Source organism: Tenrec ecaudatus, chromosome 5 (assembly GCF_050624435.1).
Source record: "Tenrec ecaudatus isolate mTenEca1 chromosome 5, mTenEca1.hap1, whole genome shotgun sequence".
In the NCBI taxonomy this organism is placed as follows: domain Eukaryota; kingdom Metazoa; phylum Chordata; class Mammalia; order Afrosoricida; family Tenrecidae; genus Tenrec; species Tenrec ecaudatus.
This window is the reverse complement of record NC_134534.1, coordinates 20,118,538-20,133,801: the sequence shown is the minus strand read 5'-3', so window position 1 is coordinate 20,133,801 and position 15,264 is coordinate 20,118,538. Positions and strand designations below refer to the sequence as shown.

Here is a 15,264-nt window from a genome sequence, read left to right as displayed (position 1 = left end):
GACAAGCTCAACAAATAGACTAAAACACGCACACATTACTTAAGATAATGTTTTCAAGGGATACGTGAGCCTGTATGAATCTTACAGATGGAGAGAAGTCGCATATAATCAGTCTCTTTTCTTTAAAAGGCAGATGATGAAAGTTTAAAACTGATGCAGAATTAGTACTTGCCATTAGATGGTATTTTCAATCCTCTCATATGCATGTGAAAGTTGGACTTTGAATAAGGAAGACCAAAGACCATTTGAATGATGGTGTTGGTGAAGAATATTGAAAGTACCATGGGCCACCAAAAGAACAAACGGATCTGTCTTGCAAGAATCACAACCAGAATGCTCCTTGGAGGCAAGGATGGGGAGACTTCTCTCTCATACTTTGGACATGTTGTCAGGAGAGACCAGTCCTGGGAAAAGGACATCAGGCTTCGGAAAGTAGAGGGAAAGTGAAGAAGAGAAAGGGCCTCGACAAGATGGATCAGCAAGTGGCTGCATTGATGGGCTCAGACATAAGAATGACTGTGAAGGTGGCAGAGGATGGGGTTGTATTTCATTCTCTTGTGCATTGGGTCAGTATGAATCAGACCCAACTCTAACATCAACAACAACATCTACCCCCTAGCAGACCCTGAACTCAGGGAGCCTGATGTTCAAAAAACAGAACGAAATGTTGCCCAGTCCAGTGTCATCCCCTGAGCCAGTTGCAGTTGGTATCATCGTCATCTAGAGTGTTTTCTCACTGACAGGTTTTCAAAAACCAGACACCAGGCCTTTATTCCTAGTTCCTTCTAGGCTGGAAACTCTGCTGAAATCTGTTCAGCAATTAGAGCAACACACAAACCCCCACTGACAGATGGGTGTAGGAAATCTTTTGTAAGAGGGCCATATTAGTTGAGGATAACTCAATGGGCAGTGATTGTGCTTCGGGTATATTGATCAAGAATCAAATGCAAGTCTCCTGTGTGGGAGATGAGCCTTCTATCGTTGAACCGCCGCTGCCTCCGGCCGCTAGTTAGAGGTAAGTAAAGTCGGTGTTGGACTACTACTTCAAGGTTGGTGTGTCAAGTCCACCAGGTGCTTCTCCCTTAAAGATATACAAAACCCTGGAGATGCTAGGTGTAGTCGGCGTGAGTGGAAACCAACTTGATAGCAAGGAGCTGTTTTACAGCAAGGGTACTTATCAGGGAAGTGTATTCACTAATTGAATCGCAGACTAAGACCAAAGAATCCTGCTGCCAGAGTTGATCCTGACTCAGCAAACCTATAAGGGGTTTTCAAGATTGTAAAACCTCATGGGAGTAGACAGACTCATATTTCTTTGGAATAATTATCAGGTGAGTTTGAACCACCCACTCTCAGATTTAAAACATCCAATGCCTAACTCATGCTCAGAAATTACAACCCTTCTCTCCTGTCTGCTATTACTGACATTTTATTATCACTCTGCCTTAGCACTGAGCTCCCAAAAATATTTCAATAATTGTTGGTAATGGTGCTATTGGTGCAAATTGGCAATGGGAGCAACTTTTAAAATAATGTGGTTATCATGTCCATGTTCTCGAAAAGTAAACATACAGTATTCTATATAAGTAATATTACACAGCGAGAGAGTACAGGTTAGGAATCAAAAGCTGGAGAATAAATTTGAATTTACCAAAGGCAGCCATTAAGCATAGATGAATTACTGCCTTGCTTTACATTGAAATTCACCTTGACACCTATTTTTTTAACTTTTAGTAAGGGGCTTCTAGAGAGAGTATTGCCAATGCACAGACTGAATGGAAATGAAAATCCTAAGGCTATTGTTTTATTTTTATAGAGGTGTCTTTAGAGCAACTAAGCGATATTTTGGAAATATTAAAGCTATAAGTTAAGGGAGGTAAAGTTTTAAGGAAAATCACAACAGGAACGTGATAAACTGAGGATTTCATTTTACTTGGATCCGTAATCAATGATCGTGGAAGTGGTGGTCAAGAAACGAACCTCCGTATTTTGTTCAGCAAATCTGCAGCAAAACAGACTTCATCAACGTGCTGAAGAAGCAAAATTGTCACTCTGAGGATTAAGGTGTGTCTGACCCAAGCATGTCATTTAAGAGGCAAGTGAAGGATGAACAATGAACAAGGAAGATGGAAGAACAATGGTTACATTTTAATTATGGCGTTGACAAAATTTTGAAAGTGCCACGTTCCAATCTGTCTCGGAGGAAGTGCAAACAGAAGGTCCCTTACAGAGGAGAACGACGAGACTTAACCTCGTGTACTTTGGACAAGCCATCAACAGAGGCCAGCTCTTTTGAAGAACACCATGCTTGGTAAAATAGAAATAAAGGGCGGGTGAAAGAGATGAGGACCCTCAACATGGGGATTTGTGGGAAACTGAGAACCAGGAAGAGAGTGTATGTGGAAACATTCTCTACACACGCAATGAAGAGTCTGGGAGGTAGACTGTGGCGGAGGAAGGCCTCCAGGCTCGTGAATTAGAGGTGACTCCCAGTCACATTCTCCTACCAGTTATCTCTCACAATGGTCCCCCAAATAATGCCAATCTTAAGAAGCTTCTGATACGCGCATGGTTGCTCACTATAGCCTTGCTTGTAGAGCTTGTGTCTTCAAGCTATCTGCCATGGGAGTAATCAGATACCCCCTCTCCCCTAGGTGGGGCCGACTCCCTCCTGAGAAGGATCACAGATGGCTCCCCTGGAGAAGAGCTCAGGGATACCTAAGGTCAAGCCAGCTCGGGGACAGCCAAGATGAAGGTGTCATCTTAACCCTAGAACCAGTCCACCTTGTTATGTAGGTGACTTCCAGTCATGTAGATGCCGTGTATGCCTCTAATACCTCCCCTTCCTCCTACTTAGGGGCTTACCAGGGCTGGCTAGCCCAAGACTGTCTAAGTCTGTCAGAGGACACATTCGCTCACTCTCTGGTTCCAGACTCCATGCAAGGGATGAGCCTTTGCATGGCTTGTAGCCTCTTCAATGTTCGCTTTCAATTATACAACCACGCCTCAGGGCCCATTCGGTTGTGGAGGCTGCCCCCCGCCCCCTGGGATTGACGCAGAGGCTACAACAATGGGCTCCAACATAATCATTGTGAGGAAGGTGCGGGACCATGCGGTGTTTCATTCTGTGGGAGCCAGGGGAGCTAGAAGTGGGAACAAATGGAGTCTCTTTTATTTTTATAGACGGGTCTTTGAGGAAATGAAACAATGTCATGAAAATATTAAAACTGTGATTGTGGAGAGGTGAACATGTATAGGACATCTGTATAGGACATTGGCAAAGCAAAGCCTTATTTAAGAAGGGCCTCAGGAATGAGACCTCATTTGTTCCTGGAGCCTCCATCTACTTATGGTCTAGATACTTTGGGTGCTTCTAGGAAAATGGGGTGAAACAAACCTACCCAAGCCCCTCGGTTGTCAACTTTATAGTTTGGAGAAACCATTTTCGGGTGCCTGCAAACTGTTCTGGCCCAGGGCCTTAATTTAGAGAGGTCGGGTGAATGCCAGGGGAACAGGTATCACATAGGACCTTGCCTAATACGTACTAACACTATTCTTACCACTCTCGACTGTCTAAAAGGTTTCTTTTTATAGAATTCTTTTCTATCCTACTTCCCCCAAAATATTCTGTGGCAGTGAGCTCCAAAAGCTAATTACATGTCACATAAAAACACTGTCCTTGTATCTATTTCAAGTTGGCCATACCTCACTCCTCTGTGCTCAGATCGCTTACAGATGTTGCTAGGATTCCCGAGTCACTAGGTCCTGCTCTTGTGGGTTGCTAAGTTTCATTTTGATTTGTTTTCCTTTCAAAACATGACTGTTCATATTTGCATGCTGTCTACCAGACTATCAAGACCAAAAATGGGCCCCGGCCGGGGCTGTTTCAATCTTTCCTGTCTGGACCCATGCGAAGTCTGTCTTTCCTGTAGTCTTACAGACCATCTCCAAGCTGATGATTCAGATGTCCTCTCTCCCTTCTCGTGCTCCAATTTTAATGTTTGTTTAAATGTTTACTGGGCACGTCCAATATTTTACGAGGACATAATATTTATTGAATCCGAATGAACACTTGATCTCCACTCAAGAGCCAGCACCACACACTGTGCAGATGCAGAAGGTCAGAAAGCACAGAGGTACCGCCGAGCCTAGAATGTACCTCTAAAGATCAATATACAATTCTGGTTCATTGTGGTCACACTCCTAAGGGTGAGCCCTCCAAAAGGTAATGCTATACCTAGCATAGTAAAGAAGTACCAAATAACACATAAAGCAGGTGTCAGGTGGGAAGGGCCTGACAATTTTTCAAAAATGCCAAAGGCAATAGTAGAATTTCACAGTGAACTAGAGGAGCCCTGGTGGCTGGCGTAGACAGTTGCACATTGGGCAGCTAACAGTGAGACCAACAGATGGAAACCACCAGCCAGCCACCAGGGCGAGAGAAAGACCAGGCTTTCCACTCCTATAAAAGGTTACAGTCTGAGAAACTCACAGGGGCAGTTCTACCCTGTCCTACAAAGTCGCTACGGATCAGAATTGACCCTAGGGCAGCGAGTTTGTGTGTGTGTGTGTGTGTGTGTGTGTGTGTGTGTGTGTGTGTGTGTGTTTGGGGGGGGGGGAGTATTGATACACTAAATTCTAGGGGAAATTTTATACAGATTGTTGGTAGATTGTCCAAATACCATCGTAGCTTCTTTCACCCACCCAGTAAGCCCTCATTTAGCGTCAGGGATCGTCTGGGTGCTGGGGCCTCAAGTTTGATGAGAAGAAAGCTGTCTTCTTTGCCTCAGGGTGGTGCCACAGGGTGGCCCTCAGAGTTGTTCTGGGAGTCTGAGGATGGAGATTGGGGTGGCATCTGTGGTGTGACAATGACTGTCTAGCACTAGATATCCAAAATTATGACGAATAGTCCCATATTCCGTACACGTTCTTACTAGTAACTGATAGATACAGGAAAATGCAAGTGAAGCTCACTGCCACCAAGTCAATTCCAACCCATGTCACTGGACAGGGCAGGACCACCTTGTATGGTTCTGAGACTGTAAATCTTTCTGGGGGTAGAAATCCTCATCTTTCTCCTGCAGACGAGCTGGTGGTTTCAAACTGCGGACTCTCCCGCTAGCAGACTGGAAGTCCACTATAACCCACTATACCACCAGGGATCCTGAGCAACCCTGTAGGGTAGAGAAGTACTCTGTGGGGTTTCCTCCAACGGTAAATCTCCATGGAAGCAGGTGGCCTACTCTGGTGGGTTTAAAACCAACGTTTAAATCCTTAGGCCACTAAGGTTCCCGTGTAAATGATATACTTATTTAATAGTTTCCAAATCTGGCTCCAAACCATCCATTTTATATGGACACAGAGCGTTTCCTACATGATTTTTATGCACACTGGATTGTTCAGGACTCTACCAACATATCCTCTGCCGGAAGATGGTACTTTTGTTTTGTGTAATGTGTTAGCAAGTTTCCATCGCCATTTCTGAAAAGCACAGCACCAAAGGCCACTAGCTCATGGTTTTCAACCCATCAGTGAAGCCCATCCACCATAGCCGCGTCCCTAGTGGTCACTTCTTGGTGAGTCTGCATGAAGATGCTAGCCTATGACTCCAGGATCTCTTCCAGGAAGCTTCTAGTATAAATTAGATCCTTCGTGGCACTGCCCTGAGGACACACGGCCTTCCGGAAATCATGTGTGCAGATAAAATATACGTCCTATGAATTTTGGTTCAGGAGAGCAAAGGGGTTGTGAGGAATTATTTATTGTAAAAGCGTGCAGATGAAGAATCTAATGTACCTAGGAACGACTGCCCTACCAGGGGAGCCACATCAACGCATTGATAATGTTCGCATCTCTACTCGGCAGTAACAACATAAGGGACAGCAAAGCATCACTACCCAAGATCTTGGATAAAGCATACATAAATTTTTGCGAGATGACTCGTTCTCATTATTCCTCCTAAGCCTCATTTTTGGGGCAGCAAAGGTAAACCTTAGATCAAAGAAGCTGCTGATGGGTAATGGGATGGTAAAAACCAAACCAAAAATCCCCTGTCACATAAAGGGAAGATGCAGAGGGGTGGAGTGGTGAGGGCTGCTATGACCAAAACCCAGCAGGCAAATTCATGAATAGGGAAGAGAGAATATTTGCCTGTGTCATTTGTGTCCCTTAGCTAGACCTTCCCATCACTTTCCCTAGAACACACTAGATAAAACATCTGGCCCAGAATACTTTCTCCCTCCACCGGTGGCATTTCACAACTCTAGTTTCAGCCAAAGAAGCTAAATGAAAGACCAGACTGAAATGAGGACCTCTGCTGACGGTTGCCAGGTGACGGAGGCCAGGGACGGTTGCTAGGGACACGGATCAGATCTGTTGTGGACAGGAGTATATGTCAATATCTCTGAGACACTTGGGAGGACTCACTCTCTTTAAACAAAACCATGCCGGGTGGGGGTGTTCAGGGAGGCTAAGCAAACACACTCACTCCACCACTGTGGGGGATGAAGGCCACAAACCAAAACAAAAAACAACAAAAAAAACCAACAAAATACCCCAAACCATTAAGAAAGCCAAACCGCAGAGGGCATCCTCCTAAAGGCTAAGCAAGCAGGTGTCCTGGGGAAACAGCATCTCAATTCCGAGCTTTGCTTTGGGAAGTGCGGTGGACAGTCCTGATGCTACATGCTGGAACTAGGCCAGCATCCAATCTGGACCTAGACCAGGGTGTTCAAGTGCGGTGGACAGTTCTGATGCTACATGCTGGAACTAGGCCAGCATCCAATCTGGACCTAGACCAGGTGTTCACAGTCTATTAGGGGATTCTTAGGTACCCAGGTCTCTCCATTTGGAAGCATTCCAGGAATGCCCATTGCCCATGCAATTGAGTCCATTTGCCTCATAGGAACCCCGAAAGGAGTCCTGAGGGCATGGTGGCACTTTGGGCTGCAGACTTCAGTCAATGGTTTGAAACCCTCAGCTAACTTCATAAGGAGAAGGATGAGGCTTTCTACTCCTGTGAAGTGGTACAGAGGCCTCAGAAACCCACGGGGCTAGTTCTACCAGGTCCGACAGGGTCACTGTGCATCAGAGCTGGCCAGCAGTGAGTTCGTGTTGTGTTTAGTTTTTAACGCACTGGGAAAAAGTAGCACTGCTCCTGTGGGATTCCAAGATTGGAAAACTTTTCAGAAGCAGAGAGCCCCTCTCCTTCCTGTGGAGCAGCTGCTGATTTTTAACTTCCAACCTTGTTGTGAGTAGACTAACACCTCACCCAAAGCCTCCCCAGACTCTGGAAGTTGACTTCTCCCATGGAGAGCCGGAGAAGAATACTGCAAGTCTCGATGGATTGATGAAAGGATCTAGAAGTCTGCCTTGGGGGCAGTATTTCCAGAGTGCTCCTTAGAAACCAGGATGGGGAGAGTTTGTTTTACACACTTTGACATGTTGTCAGGAGAAACCTGTCCTGGCGAAGGCCATCAAGCTTGGTAGAACAGAGGGCCATGAAAAAGAGGAAGGACTCTCAAGGAGACGGACAGACTCTGCCACACAAGGGGCTCAAGCATAAGGCACCCATGAGGACGATGCAGGTCCAGGCAGTGTTCTGTGCTGTTGTGGGTAGGGGAACTGTGAGTGGAACGGATTTGATGGCAACTAACCACCACAACGTCTTAACGTATTTTTGCCTTCCCTCTTTGCATGCATCCCAGCAGGACCCCGTTGAGCTCCAGCAATGGATCGTTAAGATGGCGACGTCCCCTGCCCTGAGCATCTTCAGCACTTGGTTTCTCAGTCACTGAGCTCCAGGTCCTGCTGCATCCATTGCTCCGCATTACAGACTCGGGTCACTACAGAGGAAGGACTTCTCATGGTCTCGTTGCATATGCAGTAGCCCCTCTTCACAGGATGAAAACGTAAAACTCAAGAGAGAGGTAACCTGCCCCTAGTTATTTGTCGGGTAAGTGGTTGTAACAGTATTGGGATTTTAGCCCCAAGATAAGGCTGTGGGCTTCCATAGGTATTGATAGCCTCGGAAACCCAGTAGATAATACATAGCATAAAGGTCACAGTGAGTCTGAGGCAACTCGATCACCATGGGCTCGGTATACTGTGACTTTGCTGTTAAGAGCTGGAGGGCCTATCCCCAAACCACTCAGTATATTCTCTGTAAAACCCTCGTTACACATCGATTGCTTGTCCCTTATCTGCCACAAGAATGTCTAGTTCATGGGGAGAGCAATGGCAACGTCCTTTTCTATTCTACGTCTCCTGTCTAGTGGGGGTGGCGGGAATAAGCCCAAACCAATGGCCATCAAATTGATTTTAGCTTATGGAGACCCATGAATAGCAGAGTAGAACTATGTTTATAGGATTTTCAGTGGCCACGTTTTGGAGTGTTTGAAAATACAAGACGATGTGCTCTTCCAAGATGACTCTGAGTGGGTTGAAACTACAACCTTTCAGTCCACTGTGTGTATTAACCATGTTCACCACTCGTGGGCTTCAGCAAGCCTGGTCTCACACCCAAATCCAAATTCACTGCCATTGAGTTGATTCCAACTCATAGTGAACATAGAAGACAGAGGAGAACTGAGGAGAAACTTGGGGTTTGCAAGGTTATAATTCTTTCTAGAAGTAGACAGCCTCCCCTTTCTCTCACAGAGAGGCCAGTGGGTTCAAACCTCTGACTTTGTGCTGAGCAGCTCAGTTCATAACCCACCATGCCACCAAAGGACTACATATCGGTAGTGCTTCTGGCTCTTACAACAGTACCTAGGTGTTTGTGAAAGAATTTGTGGTTCTTTTATGTGTACTTACAAAGTTTCCATTTCCAATAGTTTTTTAAATAAAGTAAACCTCAAAAGCTAAAAAAAGAGACAGAAAAAGAAATGGGAAATTCTTTATCTAAAGAGTCCATAAAGCTTACAAAATATATAAAGTCATCTCTTCTGACAATGATGTATCCTTTAGAATTAAGATTATCTATGCACACTGATAGATCACATATAAAACCAGTTGCTTATTTATTGGTTAGATGCAGGTAGTTATTTAGTTGAAATGCTGAAAGGTTGTAGTCATGGTGAATAATTTATTATTAGCTAAATCATTGTAAGATGACCAAAGGCTGTTAAGAATGAGTCTCCACGTTAATATAGGAAGAGTATTGATAATAGTCCCAAACTAGTATGATTAAGTACATTTTGATGGATTCATACAATGGAATAATATACAGCAATGGAAATGGACACTGAGAGAAGAGCGATAGACACACAAAAGAGCATTCTAAGTCCATTTCAGTAAAGTTTAAGCAATTGAGGGTATTAGGAAGTTGACTACTGGTTACTCTGGTGATGGCCAGCATGGTGACCAGGATTGGGCATGGGGAGTTTCTGGAATGCGTTATTTCTTGATTTCTGTGTGTGTGCCAAACCAAACTCAGTGCCATTCAATTCTGACTCACAGCGACCCTCTAGGACAGGGTAGAACTGCCCCTGTGCGTTTCTGAGAATGGAAATCTTTCTGGGAATAGAAAGCCTCATGTTTCTCCCAAAGAATGGCTTGTAGGTTTGAACTACAGACCTTTCAGTTAGCAGCCCGTTGGAGTACTCCACCAAGGTTCATATATATACTTACGTACGGAGTCCCATACAAACTACCTTTCTTTTCATGCTTTTGCTGTTTATTTACATTTGTGTATCCCAGAAACTTCTTAGAAGACTACCTAACCTTCCATTCACTCTTTGTGGGGTGGAGGTTGAAATTCAAACATTTCCCCTAGCACTTTCAAAACACCCAAGTGGCCTAAATGGGGTTTTTCTATCCTTACTCGAGATCTCAAGGTATTCCACACTGCAGTGACACAAGGGAAAAAGGCATGGTCATAGGATCATCTATTTAGCAAGTCTTACCAACTTGATTGGTCATAAAATTAAGCAAAATTTTGATAATAAAATAACAAGCTAAGTCACCGAAACTGCTTTCTTTTCCAAATATCATATTAGCAACAATTTTATGGTATGAAACTAGGATCCCTGGTGGCAGGCATAGTGGTGTCTCATTGGCCTGTAATCCTCCGCAAGGTTGGTTGTTCGAAACCACCATCTACTCCGAAGGAGAAAGCGCTTCCTACTCCTGTTAAAAGTTACAGTCTCAGAAACGTACAGGGTCAGTTCTACAGGGTTGTTGTGAATCAGTATTGACTTGATGGCGGTGTGTTTGGTTTTTTAGTTTGGTTTGAAACTTAAATATACTTTAGGACACGATTAGCATGATCTCACTTTTTCTTGGTTGTTTACATTATCTTCCTTGGATCAGCTGATGGCTTCGAACTGCTGACCTTAAGGTTAGCAGCTCAAAGCATAACCACTAAGCCACCAGGGCTCCTAGAAAACCAGTATAGCGCAAGTTAATTCAACACACATAGTATGGACAGACACTATGTGGGAGCTAATAATTAGAGATGAATAAGGTAAAAAAAATTTTAAGGAAAATAATGAATACCAAAAAAAAGGAAGAAAAATCCCTCTAGCCTCCTTTCTCTTGCCCAGAAACTCAAAAAGAACTCTTCAGCCCAGAGGGAACTCCTGGGGAAAGGCCCACAGAGCTTGAAAGATGGCTTCAGATCCATGACTCCAAACCTCTCTGGGGAGAGGGAAAGAGTGGGGCGTCCTCTGCGTCCATGTGCTGGGAAATCCGCGGGCCCGGCGAAGCGGGCAGCCTTCCCGGCGCCGGTGGCCCCAGAGGCGCAGGAACTTACCAGGAGCGCACAGCCCAGCAGCTTGTTCATTGTGGTCCCCGGGAAACGTCCGGCGGCGGCGGTGGCGGCGGCGGTGGCGGCGACAGGCGAGCGGGTGCGTCTCTGCAGCCCGTGCGCGCATCTCATTATATACAGCGTCCAGGCGACAGGAAGTATCGGCTCCGCTTTGATCACACATTTCCCTACCCAGTACCAAACTTTGCACCTTTCTTTTTTAGAAACCTTAAGCCCGCGGGGCAGTGGGGGAGTAGGGTGGGCGGGGTGTGCACGGAAATCTCCCGGGTTAACCCATTGGGGCCAGCGCAGACAGGATGGCCCGGGGAGGTGAGGCGCGAGGGGCGGGGCGGGGATGGAGGCGGGGATGGAGAGAGGCCGAAGCCCCAGGGCTGCGGAACAAGGAGGCTGCTGTCCCAGCGCCGCTTGGAGGTGTCCTGCCCCTTCCCGCCAGCGGCTGGCCTCCAGGCAGCCCGCTCAGCGGTGGGAGGCTGGGCGCGCGCTGGCTGCGGAGCCCTGCGCCAGGGCATCTTCCCAGGGTCTGGCGGAGCCTCGGGTGCGTCTTGGATACTTGCCTTCTCTGGGAGGAAGCGGAGCCTCGCTGCCCAGAGGCTGGCCCCCGGGTGTGACCCGTTCTCTCTGGAAGGACACAGGGAGCTGGCACAGAAAGACCTCTGTTTAGTCTTGGCTTGATTTTAGCGCAGGAGCCTTGGTGGCATTCTGGGTTAGGCTTTGTATTGCAAAGCACAAATGCAGTTGTTGGAAACCACCAGGGAAAGAGAGATTAAGTTTTCCAGTCCTTTAAAGAGTTACTCTCTTTGAAACCCACAGGGGGCAGGGGGGCAGTTCTTCAATGTCCTGTGCTGTGAGCCGAAGGCACTTAAGGGCTGTGACTTTTGAGTAGGTTTAACTCTCGGCTCTATCCAGGGAGTTTGCCATTATTGATCTTACTGTTAAGGCTCACAGGTGGGAACGGATATGTCTGGCTCTAAAGACAGGACTTTTCCCCCATGCACATCTCCGTGCAGGGGGAGGGGGTTGGTGTGTGTGTGTGTGTGTGTGTGTGTGTGTGTGTGTGTGTGTGTGTGTGTGTGTGTGATTAATGGCAGTCTAACAGGCTAATCCTGTCCAAGTAGAACTGCGATTTAGGGTTTTATTCTTTCAAGACTCTAGCCCTCAGAAAGCACATTGGCAGACCTGGGCGCCCCTGGGTGGATTGAACCACCAGCCTTTCTATTAGGGGTAAAAGTTTAACCATATGGTGGATCCTCCCCCATCCCCCTTGCCTTCCCTCCTCCTCCTCCCCACAATGCTTGGGTGAAGCCCATGAGCTCTATTTGTCAACAAATCCAATCAAGGCTTCTAAAGTGCATCCCTTCGCTTTCCCATCCCCACCACCCTCACTAGGTGGCATAGTGGTTACTGGATGGGCTACTAGTTGTAAGGTCAGCAGTTTGAAACCACCAGCTGCTCCAAGGGAGAAAGATGAGGCTTCTACTTCCCATAACAAGTTACAGTCTGGAAAACCCTTCCGGCCGTTCTACTCTGCCCAACGGGGTCACTATCAGGTACTTGAGTAATCAGATTTTGTAATTGGTCTCTGGAATGTCCTGCTCACAGAGCTTGCTGCCTTCAGAACTCCCTGAAATGTCCCTACACAGACAGTTTTCCCATCAACAAAGCAGGAAGGGTCAGAGGCCAAGTAGTTTCGCATGCCTCTCCTTGGATTGGTCAACTCTGCGTTGTAAAGCCAGAGTTCACAGAGCTGAAGGCAGCGAGCGTAGAGCCAGGAAAGAGGTCCCTGTGGAGGAAGCCCCTCCTCAGGGATCACGTCACCAGGAGAGGAAAGTGCATCTTAACAGAACATACTTAGAGGAAAAGCATGTCAGCCCTCCCACTCTGCACACTGCCGGAGACTCCTTGTCTTCTTCCTTACTGTATCTCCAGGGCCCGAGCATCATGGTGAAGGGAAAGAGCTGAATAGAAGACATCGAAGGGAGACTCCAGAAGACAGCGTGTTATAATAAAATGTGCAAAGTATTACAGTGAAATGGAAAACTAAAAAGGAAAGAACATGCTTAGCACATTTCTGGAGCTGAAATAAGGAAAGAAAAGGCACAAGCCTCAAGCGGGGTAAACAGAAAGATGCAAGAAACATCAAAGGAAGAGAGAAGGGAGGTACACAAGCCATTGTACCAAAAACAGTTGGTGGTTTGGGCAGTCCATGGAGTAAGCAATGTTCTTTGCCAACACCATAATTGAAATACATCAATATTTCGGGCTTCCCTACTAATTGTCCAAGTTTCATATGGGTCTGAGGCAACTGAAAGGACAATGACTTGGTTCAGAGGTTTTTCAGTTCTCATTGTCAAACCATTGCTGTTTAACTTTCAAGTAGAACATCCCTTGATTTCTTCACTGGGGTTTCCTTGGGTATTGGTTGAGAATGATTCACTGAGGGTACAGGAAGGGGGGCGGAAGGGGGAGCTGATAGCAATAATGATTGTATAACCCCATTTGAGGGAAACGAATAACAGAATTGCAGGTGAAGAGATACGTTGGATGGTGTAAGATACAGCAATACACACACACACACAATGGGATACGAAAAAAAAATGGAAAAAGGCTCCACTGGGCAAAGATTTTGTAGTAAACATTTTTCCTGCTAGGCAAGCATCCAGCAACTTACTCTTGGTTAGTGCACACAGTGGTATCACCTGGGAAGGTTCTCTCTGGTCACAGTTAATTTTATTGTAAAAACAGTTTTATTTGAACCTCGTTTTTTTGTGGTGGCTGATTTAAGAGAAGAATGTGTCTGTGAAATTTTGTTTCCTGCTGGGGAAAAATGCTGCAGGAACTATTGTGTTGTTGAACACAGCTTACAAAGACAGTGTTATGGGAAAAACTCAGGTGTATGAGTGGTTTTCTTGTTTCACAAAAAGTGAAATGTCAATTGATGATGGTGGTAGCTACATAATCTACTGTCAATTTAAGAAAGGGGTGGAGTCTAGCAGGTCACAGCTTTATGGCCTCATTTGGAGGCACTATGGAGAGAAATGGCTCACTGGAGGCCAGAGACTCTCTGCTTTGTCTCCCTGTGAGATATTCCTGTTGACAAGCCCATGGAGCTACATTGATGGAGTCAGAGCCCTGGAGCTGGAGGAGCCACATGGAGACCCACATCAGCGCTGAGATGCTTCTACCATGCATGTCTCATCACTGGTGTGATATTCTTGCATTCAGCATCATTGCATAAAGCTGAAGAGGAATTTATAGACTGGTTTCAGACATATGAGCTAATTAATATCAGACTTATGGACATGATCTGGACTGAAATGTTTTCTTAATATACACTTACTCTTTCTTATACATGTATGAGTCTCTCTAGATTTGTTTCTCTAGTCTACTCAGACTAACGCAATGACAAACCTCATTCTGGGCCTCTGTCAACTTCCCAAACAGACAAATATGTCAACAAAATTATGCACTTGTGTTCAAAGACCAATGACAAGGATGATGGACCATTGAAGAGTTGGGGGCATTATCTGGACTATCTTGGAGCTCGATTCAGCAAATTTTAACAGAAGATTTGGGAATGAAGAGGGTGGCTGCGAAATTTGTGCCTCAGGTTCTGACTGACCATAAAAAAAGAGCGTTGAGTGGAAACATGCTATACTGTGAAAGAACAACTCTGAAGTAACCCAAGGTCATTACTGGTGATGAGACATGGTGCTATGCTTAGGACCCCAAAACCAAACATCAATCAAGCAAGTGGAAAACATCATCATCACCTCAGCCCACAAAAGTGCATCAAGTGTAATCAAAGATCAAGATGATGCTCATCTATTTTTGTTTTGGGGAGTGTTGGTTTGTGTGTGGGGGGGCACATAATGCATTTAGAGTTCATTTAACCAAATCAGACTGTTAATCAAGCTTTCTATTAAAGGTTCTGAAAAGATTACATAACAGTCTACAACAATAAAGGCTGTATTTGTGGCATACAGAACTGGTTATGCCACTACATCAATGCACCTGCTCATGCAGCCATCTTGGTGCACCAGTTTTTGGCAAAAAACTGCATGCCTCGCTTGCTCCACTCACCTGACTCACCTGACCTCACTCCATGTGACTTCTTTTTGTTTCTGTGAATAAAGAGAGACCTGATAGGGCAGACATTTGATGACATAGAAGAGGTGAAGAAAAAACAAGGGCGATGCTGTCAGCCATTCAGAGATGAATTTGAAAAATGTTTCCAGAGTGGAGTTACATATTTGACAAATGTATTAAGTGTGATGAAGGTATTTTGAAAGTGATAAGGTTCTTTTCTAAAAAAAATTAAATACATATGCTTGAAAAAATTATGTTTTTTAGGGGATCCTTGCTTTTTTGTTTTTGTGTGTGTGTGTTTGAGAGAGAGAGAGAGAGAGAGAGAGAGAGAGAGAGAGAGAGAGAGAGAGAGAGAGAGAGAATGGTTCCGGGGGCTAGGGTGGGGGTGGGAGGGGATAAAGGAGAGCTGA

At 45.5% G+C, this 15,264-nt stretch overlaps 1 protein-coding gene across 1 annotated transcript in view; it reads right to left on the bottom strand.

Annotated features, from left to right (window-relative positions):
- Positions 1–11,011, bottom strand: part of TNFRSF11B (TNF receptor superfamily member 11b) — a 36,414-nt gene extending 25,403 nt beyond the window's left edge. The window contains exon 1 of the mRNA XM_075549339.1: positions 10,754–11,011. Within this exon, the coding sequence (XP_075405454.1) occupies positions 10,754–10,879 (126 nt within the window). The 5' untranslated portion in view covers positions 10,880–11,011. The remainder of the gene's footprint in view (positions 1–10,753) is intronic.
- Between the last annotated feature and the right edge of the window lie 4,253 nt (positions 11,012–15,264).